Genomic DNA, 14,646 nt, shown 5'->3' on the forward strand with positions numbered 1-14,646 from the left:
AAGAGCATACATATATCCTACAGACAGACAGACGGATATACAACAAAGTAGTGAAGAGCAATTAACTCTGTAGAGATTGATAGGAAGGCAAGAAGTGGTAAAGGCTTTTTGCTTTATGTATCTCTCTCCCTTTTTTTCTTCTTTTTTCCTTTTTTTTGGTTTTTTGAACCACAGAAATGAATTACAAAAGGAAAACTTTTTAAGACTACCAGTTGTTTTTAGAATCAAAACTCAATCTAACAGGACACTTACATAGATTAGACAAGATAACATATGTAAAGCAGGACACTCAGTGCTTGCCTTACCTATTTTAAGACTATAAAATTAACACTCTCACTTCCTTCAGATAAACTAATCTCTTGCCAATTCTCACCTGTTTCACAAACATTCTTTAAGTCCTAGAGTGTGCTGTACTTTCTTGTCTTCCAGAATTTTTACACAATCTGTTAACTTTGGCCTTTCTCCTTCTCCTTAATTTTCTCTTACTCAACCTCAGTCCTAGTGTAGAGTTTCCTCCTTTGAGGTGTATTTTCTCATAAATATCCCCACATTCACGCATACACAGAAACAAACAGCCTAGGGTGGATCAAGAGCTCCTCCAAGTTATTCCCACACTATCTTGTGGTGAGACATGTAGACTCCAGATTGAGACAAGCCTGACTCTAAATCGTGAATTTGGCACTTACAAACTGTATGATGTCCAAAAACTAACCTAAGCCCTGCATTCTCAGTTTCCTGAACTACAGAATAAAAAAATCACATCTGACTGATATGTCAAACCAATATTAAATGAGCTAATGTATATAAAGCAGACAGCTTGGCACATACTAGTCATTAGATTGTAATCAGTTTTATTACTTTCATGGCACTGAGCACTTTACTGAACTTTTGGTATATTTCCCTCTTTGTCTTTGCAATAAAGCCTTCTTTAAAAGTTAAACATACCCTAATACTTAGTCAGAGACTGTCCACAATATCTGTATACTTTGGAACACTGCTTAGTATAACTTAGCTACTCTGTAAATTTTTGATAAACTTATGTCAATATGGTGAGTGATAACTTGATCAGAAATAAAAAAGCCTTCAAGAAATCAACTTGATCAGCGATCTCAACAAAAGATCACTGTTCTTTCCATATTGATAAGCAAAGAACAGTGTCTGCCAACTGATTTTCCCCATATAGTACAATTTAACCTGTTAATAATTATTCTAGAGAAGAAAAGTAGCTATCAGTTATTAATATAATAAAAATAAAACTTCACTTTTAACAAAGTGTCTATGGATTCCAAATGACTGTAAACTTAAGAAAACTGGTTTTCATACTCATGTTACCTTGCATATTTAAGCTTCAAGCACTTTGTCTATAACATAAGGATTCAAAATAATGAATGTCAGCAACTAGCACAGTTCACAATATGGAGCACAGATACAAATAATATCAATAAATATTAATTATAAAATCTTATGATTTAAAAAGCCAATTCATTAATTTCAGATTTCCTTCAAAATATTAAAAAATTCAGAAGTCTCTTATGAGTAAAACTGACCCAGAAAAAAAGAGAAATATCCTTAAATAAAAATAATTTTATCAGAAAAAGATTAGCACATAATTCCAGGAAGAATTACAAAATGACCAACACAAGGTAAGTAAATATGACACTGCTGGACTGACAGTCTCAATGTACATAATTTATTCCAACATTCTGTACCTCGACATCCTGAACACTGGATAAAAAAGTTGATTAAATCCAGAAGTGCGATGTCCCTGTCTTGTTTATATGATTCAATCCAGTCATCGACCACCGACTGTGGGGGTGGAAAAAAAACATACAATGAAAAATTTTTAAACTGATATTCTAGCAAGTAAATTTTCAAAAAGTTCCTGGTTTTCTATGTGTATCTATTTAAACAAGAAAACTACTTACCTAAAACTATCTCTCTGTAGCCAAATAAAAGTAGAGATTCCCTCATGTTGAAAGGCAATTCAAAGGTAAATTACGAGGTTTCAAAATTTGTTCAAAATAGAGCACAATATAAGCCTGACTTTACCAGTCCCATGGAGTCCAATAATTATTAAGCAGCTACAGATACTAATATTCAAACCATATTGTGAAAATAACACAAAAAACAATTTCACTTATACACAGATATATGCTTTCTCAGTATCACAAAATCTAGCAGAATGTAAAGAGCACACACCATATATAACAAGATGCATTTTTGCCCCAGGAATACCTGGATGACTCAATATAAGGAACTCAATTCAATTTATCAACAACGTAAAGAAAAAAATGATTATAATACTAGATCTCAAAAAGGTATCTGATAACAATCCTGCAGCCAAGTTTAATAAAAAAATATGTAGAAAAACTAGGGTTATGTGATATGTTGGTAAACAACATAAAGACAAGGACTAAAGCATATTTGTTGCTGAAATCCTTAACACTTTTCAACTCTAAAAAGAATAAGGCAAGGATGCATCCCTAAGCATTCAATACAGATTTTTAAAGTTTTCAGTTTATGCAAAAATTAGTAAAATATCAGTAAAAACAATTCACCTTTCCTATAAGTTGATAAGAAAACTTGAGTCTCTACTAAAGTGACTTAAAAGATTAATAAAAAAATTTGACAACTGACAAAAGATAAATGTACAAAATAAAATTTTAATATTGGCAATATATAAGAAATATAAATGGATTAAGAAGTCTGTTAACAACTAAAATCATCTAGAAACAAATTCAAGATTTTAGTTTTATAAATTTTAATGAAGAAAATTATTAAAAACTTATAGGATTAGAAAATAACCTAAATAAGTTTCATATACTGAATTTTTTTAAAAGGCTTAGTGCTGTATCAATGAAATCTTTCCAAATTATTAGATAAATTTAAATTCCACTTAGCATGCTACCAGGCAGAATTGTTGGGGGTTTTCCTATGGGTGCGAGGGAGGGGCAGCACAGGAAATACATAAAAATAATTTAAAAAATATTTTAAATAAATTTTTATTTTTGTACTCAGGTATAATTATATACAATAAATGCATAAATCTTGTTACTCCTTTATGAAAGTTTACATATACACATACCTGTACAACCACAGCCAAAATGAAAATATAAAAAACATTTCCAGAACTGAAACTGGCTGCCTCATGTTCTCTTCCAGTCAGTAACCAATACCAGGCAAATAGTTTATTATTCCTTAATAGTAAATATGTTTTTGAAATTCATATAAATAGTATTGTTTTGTGTTTGATTTCCTTCAAAGTTTTATCAGTGAGATTCAGTCATGTTGTGTATTACCACTAATTCCTTGTTTGCACCACTGGATAAGTATTTCATTGTTATTAATACAGCACATTTTACAACCCATTTTACTACTGATAATTTTAGGGCTATCATAAATAAAATTGTTATGAACACAACTGTACATATAGTTTGACATAAACGTTTCTCTGTTAAGACTTATTAACAAACAGAATACATATATATTGAGGGTTAGCACACAATGTCATACAATTTTCCAAAACAGGTGTATTAAGTTATACTTCCAACAGCAAAGTATGATATCGGGTGCTCCATATCCTCAACCAGTACTAGGTGTTGTCAGCCCTTTAATTTTAACCCATTCTGCTTGAGCATACCCCGTTCTCTTCTCTAATGATCTCTTCTACTGAGGAGCAATCATATTTCCTTCCTCTATGTGAAAGGGAGGGCTTTTTATTAACTGCTAATGTATTTAACACTCTGTTTTTCTGTCTCATCAAATTAGTGTCGGTGATTTTGTTTTAAAAGTACAAAGAAAATACAGTCTGGGCAATTCTGTTTTAAAGTACAAAGAAAATACAATGGTGGCAGGAGAGGGTAAAAAGAAAAAGAAAGAATGGCATGGTATCTGTTCAAGGTTCAGCTCTGTTGCATAATGTGTCTAGGCCCTGCTGGTTAAAAATGGTGGTGAGGCCTAAGAATGGATACAGCAGGTCAACACTGACTCTGAAACAACTCAGGAGGAAAGGAGAAATATGACACAAAGCAGAGAGGGAAGCCATCTGCCCACTTCTGCATGGTGCCTGGCATTGTGAAGGCACTCTGAACAGTGACCAAATTTTTCTTTAGCTCTCAAAGTACAAATATCAACTTATAATCCCACTAGTTATATATCAGTAAGTAAGACTAAAGAGGAGGGACTTGCATTTAAAATATTAAAACAATACAAAAATATTGAAAACAATATAGATTGAAAGTAATATAGGACCAGAAAACTAATATAAGACAACAGAGCACAGAAACAGATCCAGATATACTTAAAACCCAAGCTATAACAGAGGAGATATTTCAATTTCAAATGGAAAAGAGTAGTTTATTTAATAAATGATACTGATATAATTGGTTATTCATCTGGAAGGAAACAAAGTTATACCTTTAAAAGCTATCAGAGAGATGCAGGGGCAAAGGAATCTAAACAACTAACTTGAGAGATAAGCCCTTCTTAGACTGGCAGAGAATAATGAGTGTTAGAGGCATTGCCAAGTATGGGCATAGGTGGGCGGATGATAACAACCTGTCATAATATATAGGGCCTTGGCTGATGGGGAGAAGAAGAGGATAAAACAAAAAACTACATATGGTACATCAACACTAAAAAGCTGGGAATCTTCAATAAAGAGAAAAAAATTTAAAGCATCCATAGGGTGTATATAAGAGACAAAAGGATAAGATATATGGCACACTTCTCATCAAAAATAATCAAAGCCAGTGGATAATGAAATGACATAATTAAAGAAAGAAAGAAAAAACTGCCCATCAGTTTTTCCATTGTCCCATAAACATCAACGTCTGAACATGTATCCAAGAACAAAACCAGATCTAGGAGACCTCTATACTCCACTTAAGAAGTTTTAAGAACAACAAAACTGAGAATAATCACATTAATAGAAAAGGAAGGTAATTTCATTTTGCCTGCATCATCTCATTCCCCAAACTGGCACTGTTAAGTGCTAAGAAGGAACTTCCCAGTTAGAAGGAGTTCTTCTTGCCAGGAAAAGAAGTGTGGGGTGACTGACCAGCTTCGCCAGCCGCACAGTGCACTATACAGAGGTCCTGCTTTGGTTTCACCCCACCTAGACCAGCAAACCTGAGATGTGTTGACTCAGCGAGGAGCAGGGAATAAAAAGAGAAGCTATTATTAGCAGACAAGCAGCTGGAGGGATCATATAGTTCAGAGACCTGCTCTTCAGACAAACTCAGCAAATTTCACCAACAAGAAAGGCAAAGGCCAGCAGAGCCACTGTAGACCCCCACAGATCTTGCCAGCTTTTCCTCCACAGGTATTTATTTGTATCTGTGTTCACTGATGCCAGCTGCCTGAGTCCCTCTCTGCACCCTTCCCCTGCCAATACTGGACCTACACTACAGCCAAAATACGCTGTTTTATAAATACATACACACATACACAGACATGGACATACACACACACACACACACACAGAATATATATATTACAGCTCTCCACAGCTCGAGAGTATAAGGTGCCAGCCCCCAGAATCCCTACCCACCTGCATCAGAGCCAGGGAGCCACACCTGCAGCCAACTAGGGCTGCTGCAGCTACACAAGTGCAAGATACCAGCCTAACACCACCCACATACACTGAACCTCACCACTGTGTCCATGCTCAGGAACTGTCTCTTCAACAGTGCACTACTAGCCTGACATCCATCACTGGCCTCCACTGAAGTGAGCATGCACAGGGGGAAGGGAGAGATATGCAGCCACCAGTAAGCACACCTACATCCAAGGCACCCCACAGCTTCTTGTGGGCCCAGATCAGGTCCTGCCTCCTGCCACTGGTCAGCACCAGCATGCCCACATATACTGAGCCACTCCAAGTTGTGCATACTGCATACCCAGTCCAATGTCCACCACCAGCCTCCCACTCAGCCATTCCATATCTTTTGATTACAGAACTCAGTGCATTCATATTTAAAGTAATTATTGATTAGTATGTGCTTACTGCCATTTTGTTAATTGTTTTCAGGCTGTTTTTGTAGTTCCTCTCTATTCTTGGGACAAATGAAAATGGAAATGTAACATTACAAAATTTATGGGATGCAGCAAAACAGTTCAAAGAGGGAAGTTCACTGTGAGAAACACCTACCTCAAGAAACAAGAAAAATCTCAAACAGCCTAACTTTACACACCTCAAGGAATTTGGAGAAAAAAAAAAAAAAAAACAAAAGAACAAAGCCCAAAGTTAGTGGAAGGAAGGAAATAATGATTAGAGCAGAAATAGAGACTAAAAAGACAACAGAAAAGATCAATGAAACTAAGAGCTGGTTCTCTGAAAACAATCAACAAAATTGACCAACCTTTATCTAGACTCACCAAGAAAAAAAGACAGAGGACTCAAATAAAATCAGAAATGAAAGAGATTTTACAATTGATTCCATAAAAATGCAAAGAATCATAAGAGACTACTATGAACAATCACATACCAACAAATTGGACAACCTAGGAAAAAAATGAATAAATTCCTAGAAACATACAACCTAGTAAGACTAAATGGAAAATCTAAACTGACCGACTACTAGCAAGGAGACTGAATCAGTAATTAAAAACCTCCCAACAAACAAAAGTCCAGGGGACTTCCCTGGTGGCACAGTGGTTAAGAATCCGCCTGCCAATGCGGGGAACAGAGCTTCAATCACTAGTCCGAGAAGATTACACATACTGCGGAGAAACTAAGCCCACAAGTCACAACTACGAAGCCCACACACCTAGAGCCTGTGCTCCACAGCAAGAGAAGCCACCACATTGAGAAGCACATGTACCTCAATGAAGAATAGCCCTCACTCTCCACAAAAAGAGAAAGCCCGTGCACAGCAAAGAAGATCTAATGTGGCCAAAAAAATAAAAATAAATACATTTCTTTAAAAAGAAAGAAAAAGAAAAAAAAAACAAAAGTCCAGGACCAGAAGGCTTCACTGGTGACTTCAAACAAAAATTCTAAGAACTAATGCCAGTCCTTCTCAAATTCTTTCAAAAAACAGAAGAGGATGGAAGTCTTCCAAACACATTTTATGAGGCCAGTATTACCTTGATATCAAAACCAGACAAAAAGTGCCACAGAAAAGGCCAAAATTCCTAATGAACACAGATGCAAAAATCCTCAACAAATATTAGCAAATCAAATTCAACAATATATTAAAAGGATCATACACCATGACTGAGCAGGACTTGTTTCTATGATGCAAGGATGTTTCAAGATGCAAAAATAAATGTGATACACCACATTCATAGAATAAAAGATAAAAGCTGCATGACCGTATCAACAGATGCAGGAAAAGCTTTTGATACAATATAGCATCCATTTATGATAAAAACTCTAAAACAAACTGGGTATAGAAGGAACATACCTCAGCACAATAAAGGCCATATATAACACTCACAGCCAACATTACTCAGTGGTGTAAGGCTTAAAGATTTGCCTCTGAGATCAGGAAGAAGACCAGACTGAACACTCTCATCACTCCTAATCAACATAATACTAGAAGTCCTAGACAGAACAATCAGTCAAGAAAAATAAAAATAAAAGGCATTCAAACAGGAAAGGAAAAAGTAAAACTTTTTTTTCCTCATCATATGACCTTCCATACAGAAAATCTTAAAGACTCCATGAAAAAACTGTTAGAACAAATAAACTCAATAAGTTGCAGGATACAAAATCAACATACAGAAAGCAGCTGCATTTCTATACTAAATAAAATTGCATTTCTATATTAAATCAAATTTAATAAATCATTAAATTTAACAGCAAAAAAAAATCCAATTTAAAAGTTGGCAGAGAAACTGAATACTTTTCCACAGAAGTCATACAAACGGCCAAGAAATGCATGAAAATAACGAATCATAAGGAAAATGCAAATCAAAACCACAATGAGACATTAATGTCACACCTGTTCGGAATGGTTATTATCAAAAAGATAAGAGATAACAAGTGTTGGTGAGGGTGTGCACTATTGGTGAGAATGCCAACTGGCACAGCCACTACATAAAACAGTAAAGATATTTCTCAAAAAAATTAAAAAATAGAACTACCATATGGGTATAAATGCAAAGGAATTAAAATCAGGATCTTAGGGACTTCCCTGGTGATGTAGTGGTTAAGAATCTGCCTGCCAATGCATGGGATATGGTCGAGCCCTGGTCCGGGAAGATCCCACATGCCGTGAAGCAACTAAGCCCATGCGCCACAACTACTGAGCCTGTGCTCTAGAGCCCTCGAGCCACAACTATTGAGCCTAAGTGCTGCAGCTACTGAAACCCGCACATACAGAGCCTGTGCTCAGCAACAAGAAGCCACTGCAATGAGAAGCCTGTGCACCGCAACTAACAGTAGCCCCTGCTCTTCACAACTAGGGAAAGTCTATGCACAGCAACAAAGACCTAATGCAGCCAAAAAATAAATAAAATTTTTTTTAAAAAAAATCAGGATTTTACTGAAATATCTGCACTCCCATGTTCATTGCATTCACAATAGCCAAAATATGGAAACCTCTGTGTCTTTTAACAGATAAATGGATAAGGAAAATGTGACATATATAAACATATATATTTGTACCACATATATACATATATATATAATGGAATACTAATTCACCCATGAGAAAGAAGGAAATCCTGCCACTTGCAAAAGCTTGGATGAACTTTGAGGCATTGTACTAGGTGAAGTAAGTCAGAGGAAGACAAATACTATATAATAACACCTATATGTGGAATCTAAAAAAAGCCAAACTCAGAGAAATAGACACAGAGTGGTATTTACCAGGGCTTGGGGGTAAGGGAAATGGGGAGAAGGTGATCAAAGTGTACAAACTTTCAGCTGTAAGATTAACAAATTCTGGGGATATAACATACAGAATGGTGATTATAGCTAATAACACTGTATTATACAACTGAATATTGCTAAAAGAGTAGATCTTAAATGTTCTCACCAGAAAAAACAAATGGTAATACTGTGAAGGGATGGAGGTGTTAGCTAAAGCTACAGCAGTAATTACTTTGCAACATACAAATTTATCAAATCAACAGTTTATTGTACACCTTAAACTTACACAATCTTATATGTCAATTTTATCTCAATAAAGGTGGAGGAAATAAAAAAAGAAAATACTGCCCATCTAGAATTTTGTGTCTGGCAAAAAGATATCTTTCAAATAAAAGCAAGACAAAAATTTCTCAAAGAAAACTAAAACGAAACCAAGCAAACAGACTAATAAACACTCCTCTTGAAGGACAGAGGCTATCCAGACAGAATAAAATCAATCACATGATGTTTACAAGAGACACACTTTAAATATAATAGCACGGACAGGTTGCACTAAAAGGGAGAAAAAATGTATACCAAGCAAACGCTAACTATAAAAAAAGCTGTTATGACTACGTTTATATTAGACAAAGTAGAAATCAAGACAAGGAATATTATAAACATAAAAGAACATACTTTATAATAATAAAGTGGTAAATTCATCAGGAAGATAAAACAATTATAAATTTTCATAGACCAAAAAAAGGGTCCCAAAATACATAAAGCAAAAATTGAACTAAAAGGAAAGATATGCAAATTGATAACCATAGTTGAGATTTTTACCATAACTCTATTGGTAACTGATAAAAGAAGCAAACACACAAACAAAAAATAGTAATCAACATGTATAATCACAATACCAACAATTATATAATACACATTCATTTTAGGTATACACTGAACATTCACCAAAAGACCAAAAAGCAAGTCTCTATGAGTTTTGAAGGATGGAAAAAACACAGGGCACGTTCTCGGACCATTATGGATTTAAATCGGACATCAGTAACAAAAACGTTATCTAAAATGTCCCCAAATGTTTTGGTAATTAGGAAATATTTTGAACTGGATGATAATGAAAATACAATATATCAAAATTTGTAGAATGCATGAAAACCAGTGCTTAGGGAAATTTACAGTTTCACACACTTTATAATAAAAGAAAGTTCTAAATCAATGATTTAAGCTTCCACCTTAAGAGACACACATTACATTTAAATGTTAGCGGCCCTCAGGCTTCCTAGGTGGCGCAGTGGTTGAGAATCCGCCTGCCAATGCAGGGGACACAGGTTCGATCCCTGCTCCAGGAAGATTCCACATGCCGCAGAGCAACTAAGCCCGTGTGCCACAACTATTGAGCCTGAGCTTTAGAGCCCGTGAGCCACAACTATTGAGCCCATGTGCTGCAACTACTGAAGCCCACGCGCCTAGAGCCAGTGCTCCGCGTTAAGAGAAGCCACGGCAATGAGGAGCCCGCGCACCACAACGAAGAGTAGCCCCCACTCACTGCAACTAAAAAAAGAAAGCCCGTGCACAGCAAAAAAGACCCCACACAGCCAATAAATAAATAAACTTAGAAAAAAAAAATGTTAGTTGTCCTCAATTAGGGGGCAGGGAAAGACACTACTCCAAGATTACAAGAAAAAAACATTTCTAATAACATACCTACAGTCACTCTGAAATACGAGTTATAGTCACACAATCATCCTGGGACCTAAGCAGACAGAGGCTCTATTATTCTCTATAAGAGGCAAGTCAATCTCCAGCTGATGGAAAAGGAAAACACCAAAAAGCATGGCAGATTTTTGTAATTCAGCTTTGGAAGTAGTACATATCACTTTCTCTAATACTTCATTGGCAAGAACTTGTAAACTAGCCCCATCTGGATAAAAGGGGAGCAGAAACATGAAGTCTGTTTTGGTCAGTACCTTCCTGAAACTTTCTCCACTATGAAAAAAGAAAAATAAATTTTTCATAAGTGGCCAGTCATCTCTGTCAAAATCTGCCCCTCTGGCTATAAATATTTATATGCAGCCTTCTTTTCCTACATAAAAAGCACTCACCTGCATGGACACTGTAAGTACTGTTTACTGGGGCAAAAATATTATCAATCTAAATGTCTGCAAAAGAAGGTTTCACTAAATTATGTTACATATGTACAGTAGAATAAAATATAATTATACAAATGAACTGTATCGATACGTTAGCACTAATGATAAAGTTATTTGTGACATATTAAGTGAAAAGGGAAATGTATGATTCTACTTTTAAAATAAATAATATCACACACATGCATTTATAGTAGCATACAAAAAGATATGCAAAACTTCAAACTATGACACTGACAGGCTTGCCCTCAATTCATTCCAAAAAGTTTAAATCTAAGACTTTACTAAAATGAAAATCTCTGAGAACTTAGCCACAGATCCTTAAAGAGAAAACCATAAAGCAGCAACTGAATCACAAATAGTCAAATGACAAAAATCATGAGATTTGCTATATGATTTTACCGTATTACAACAGAGGACAGTATAATAAGAAATTTATAGTGGTTAGAAGTATATTATTTTAAAAACTGAGGTAGAAAGACTAAAGACAAAACAAAAGAAATTTTCAGAATAAGAAGAGGAAATAGAAATACGTGGAACAGAACAACGTCATAGTTAAAAATGAGTATTAAATCTGCCTCTAAGCTTCTTATAAACTAAACCTAAAAGAAAGATAATCAATTAAATATGGATATCTATACAGCACACAGTGCAGATTCTTCAAACTCTATTAGATAAGTGTACTTCTTTCGGCAGGCCATTTGATAGAACCTTGGTTAAGCAGACAAGGTCATAGAGAATTAGTATTCTATACTGTTGCTTAAGACTATATTCATTTGCTCTGAAGAAATACAAGCAGATGGCAGTATAGTTACTTCATAACCTAAAGACCCTAATTAGGACTCTTAAATGAATAAAGGGCCCTCTCTCTTTCCAACCAAGAATCACTATAAATTAATATTTAGGTGATTCTTTTAACACAGCTTTTAGTAATGGCATATACATGTTTTCTGTGAATGCAAATAAAAAAATAAATACTACATGCGTAGACTAAGAGTTCTTTATTACTCCATGAAACTAGACTGTTATTTTACCTCAGATATAAGCTAAAATGTTCTTGGTTTTCAGAGTTCTCTAAAGGCTGCTTTTTCTTGCTGTTGATTTTTGTGTTTTAACTAACTGCAGTTTCTGGCCAATCTCATCATATCACTGTCCTTTTACACAACTATATTATCGCCTAAACTTACAGAAATTTGTTTTTAAGCTCAGATAAATGATGTGACCCATCACATGACAGGCGAGATTTTATTCCAGAGTTAGGAATGGAATCACAGATTGTAATATCATTTCAATCCCATTTTTCAGAAAAATAACTCCCATTTCATACTTTTACTTGATAGTAATTTTAGTTTTGTTTTTTTGTTTTCATTATTCAGCTTTTGAAATAGAAAGCACTGTCAACAAGTATATTTTTCAGTTTAACCTGAACCTAACTAGGTCTGAAGCTGAGTACCGTTAACAGTGCTGTCTAAATAAAATGGTACAGATAAATTAAAATATTTTAAATATCAATTCTCTTAATGTAAAGTTTTTATATTCTTGGCCTCAGAGGAACTGCAGGAGACTATTACAATAAGTTGAGTTGCCTCTTACTCCTAAGGCTGGGAAAACACTACCCAATTAAGAGAACTCTTGGTTAGTGTGATACTCACAGGAATGACAACCCCCATTATACATGAATTTGTGCCAATGAAAGGATCCTAATAATTGGATTTGACCACCCAAATTGAAAAGAGCCTTAAGAAGACAAAGCAAAATAATATGCCTAAAAAGATTCAGCAAACAAGAAGGAGAAAAGAAAAAGTAAACTGGGTATATATGAAACAGATGGGAGATTTAAAGCATAAAAAGACTTTTTGGAAGTTAAAAAAAAACCCATCAAATTTAAATATTCATTGGCTCAATTTAAGAATAATCACTATAGAGAACGAATTTAACGCCCTGGAAGTTGACAGGGGAAAAAGTTTCAACACAAAACAAAAATACAGAAACGGAATTCATAAGAAAAGGGGTAAAAGATTTGGCAGATACAGCCAAGACTAACAAGTACAGGTGTTTGAGAACAGGAAAAAAGAGAAGACAATTAAACTGATCATTTTAAGAGCAAAAAAACACCTGATCAATGAAAGATTTACATCTGAACATTAACATACCTTATCTAGTTGTTACCAAAATTAATGGGAAAATCACACATTTAAGCAAGTCATGATAAAATCCATAAATTACAAGGAAAATGAGAAAATCTTATAAATGTCAGGACCAATAGTTAGACAACATATTCAAACTCCACCTCTACATACAGAGAATCCAATCTGTATTCAATGCCTCTCTCTTAAGAAAACAAATATCTGCCAACACCAGACATTTAGGGAAAGCTTCTTCATCAGTTATCAATTCACTTGTGCCTCAGCTCCAAAGTTACCCTTCATTAACTGCTCTGTAATAATGAAATGGACTTTATAAGCATTTCTCTTTCACAGTAAGCATTATTTAAGCTTTATTAGCATAGAGCCCTGGAAGCACACTGCAGGAGGAAAGGGGCTTCTCTTCCTGTTTTCGATATGTCAGCGTCTGTCTTTTCTTGCTCTCGCTGCATAGTCCAATAGCAGCAAGTGTATAAAAGGAAATCCAGTGGTGTTTGTCCCAGGCTCATGCCAAGAGTGTACAGTCCTTTGGCAACCTTGTACCCCAGCCTGGGATTAGGGATTACCCTTCCAATACAGCCCTACTGACACAGACACTGGCATCCTTCAGGTTTCATGTTGGCAGCAGTGCCCCATCTTTCACTGTACAACTGTCTACCACACTGAACACGACTGTACCTCAGAATACTGTTTCCTGGTGCCCAGAAACTGTGAACCAGCTCTGGTTAAGACAATCCAGTGAATTTCTCTGTCATTCAATAGGCTGTAACTTCACTTTTTCCAACAAGGTCTGAATGCCCACCTGGGGAAGGGAACATCTCTCTTCCAAGGCTGTCTTTCCTTGACAAATCTCCTTCAGCCCTAGATTTAATGGTATCTTTACCTCTTTATAGTTAACTCTTCTATTATAGTTTAGCCATTATGTATAATACATTTTACCAATTCAAATTGGTAGTTTCCGAATCCTGATTGAATCCAGATTGGTACAGAATTAGACCCAAGAGTGGTTCCAAATGGTAAGCCAGTAAAGATGAGATTTGGGGACTGGTTTGGTCATGCCCTTGGGATTAAGCACAGGGCTGAGCTCCTTGCCAGGAAATGGTTTGCTAGTAATCTATGGCATACAGTAGTTTTTGGGGACTGGTTTGGTCATGCCCTTGGGATTAAGCACAGGGCTGAGCTCCTTGCCAGGAAATGGTTTGCTAGTAATCTATGGCATACAGTAGTTTCAGAAAATCAGTGAAGCTATCACCTGTGCTTCCTTGTGATGAAGTGTCAACTCAAGCACATGCCTTGGGAACCAAAGTGGCTGCTATATTTGCCATTATGGCAGTAATGATAGCTTTAAGTACAGCAGTATGAAACAGATACTTTTGTGTACAACTGAGCACTTAGAGAGAAAATGACAAGCTCAAGTCCATTAACTCTCAACTTAAGTGTGAGAACCAGAGAGCTTCCATGATTCCCCTAGAAGAATCACTTCTTTCTTGTACCTATGGGGCTGATATTGCTGAAAGTCAAGCTAAAAATTTAATTG

The 14,646-nt window shown here is 35.6% G+C and overlaps 1 protein-coding gene across 3 annotated transcripts in view; it reads right to left on the reverse strand.

The window, feature by feature from the left end:
• The window catches only part of STAG1 (STAG1 cohesin complex component), a 401,388-nt gene that overhangs the window by 238,344 nt on the left and 148,398 nt on the right, over positions 1-14,646 (reverse strand). For all 3 annotated transcript variants that reach the window (XM_057738186.1, XM_057738184.1, XM_057738185.1), the window contains one exon: positions 1,710-1,806. In XM_057738186.1, the coding sequence (XP_057594169.1) occupies positions 1,710-1,806 (97 nt within the window). The remainder of the gene's footprint in view (positions 1-1,709; positions 1,807-14,646) is intronic.

The sequence above is a fragment of the Hippopotamus amphibius genome, chromosome 6, assembly GCF_030028045.1.
Source record: "Hippopotamus amphibius kiboko isolate mHipAmp2 chromosome 6, mHipAmp2.hap2, whole genome shotgun sequence".
NCBI classification, from domain to species: domain Eukaryota; kingdom Metazoa; phylum Chordata; class Mammalia; order Artiodactyla; family Hippopotamidae; genus Hippopotamus; species Hippopotamus amphibius.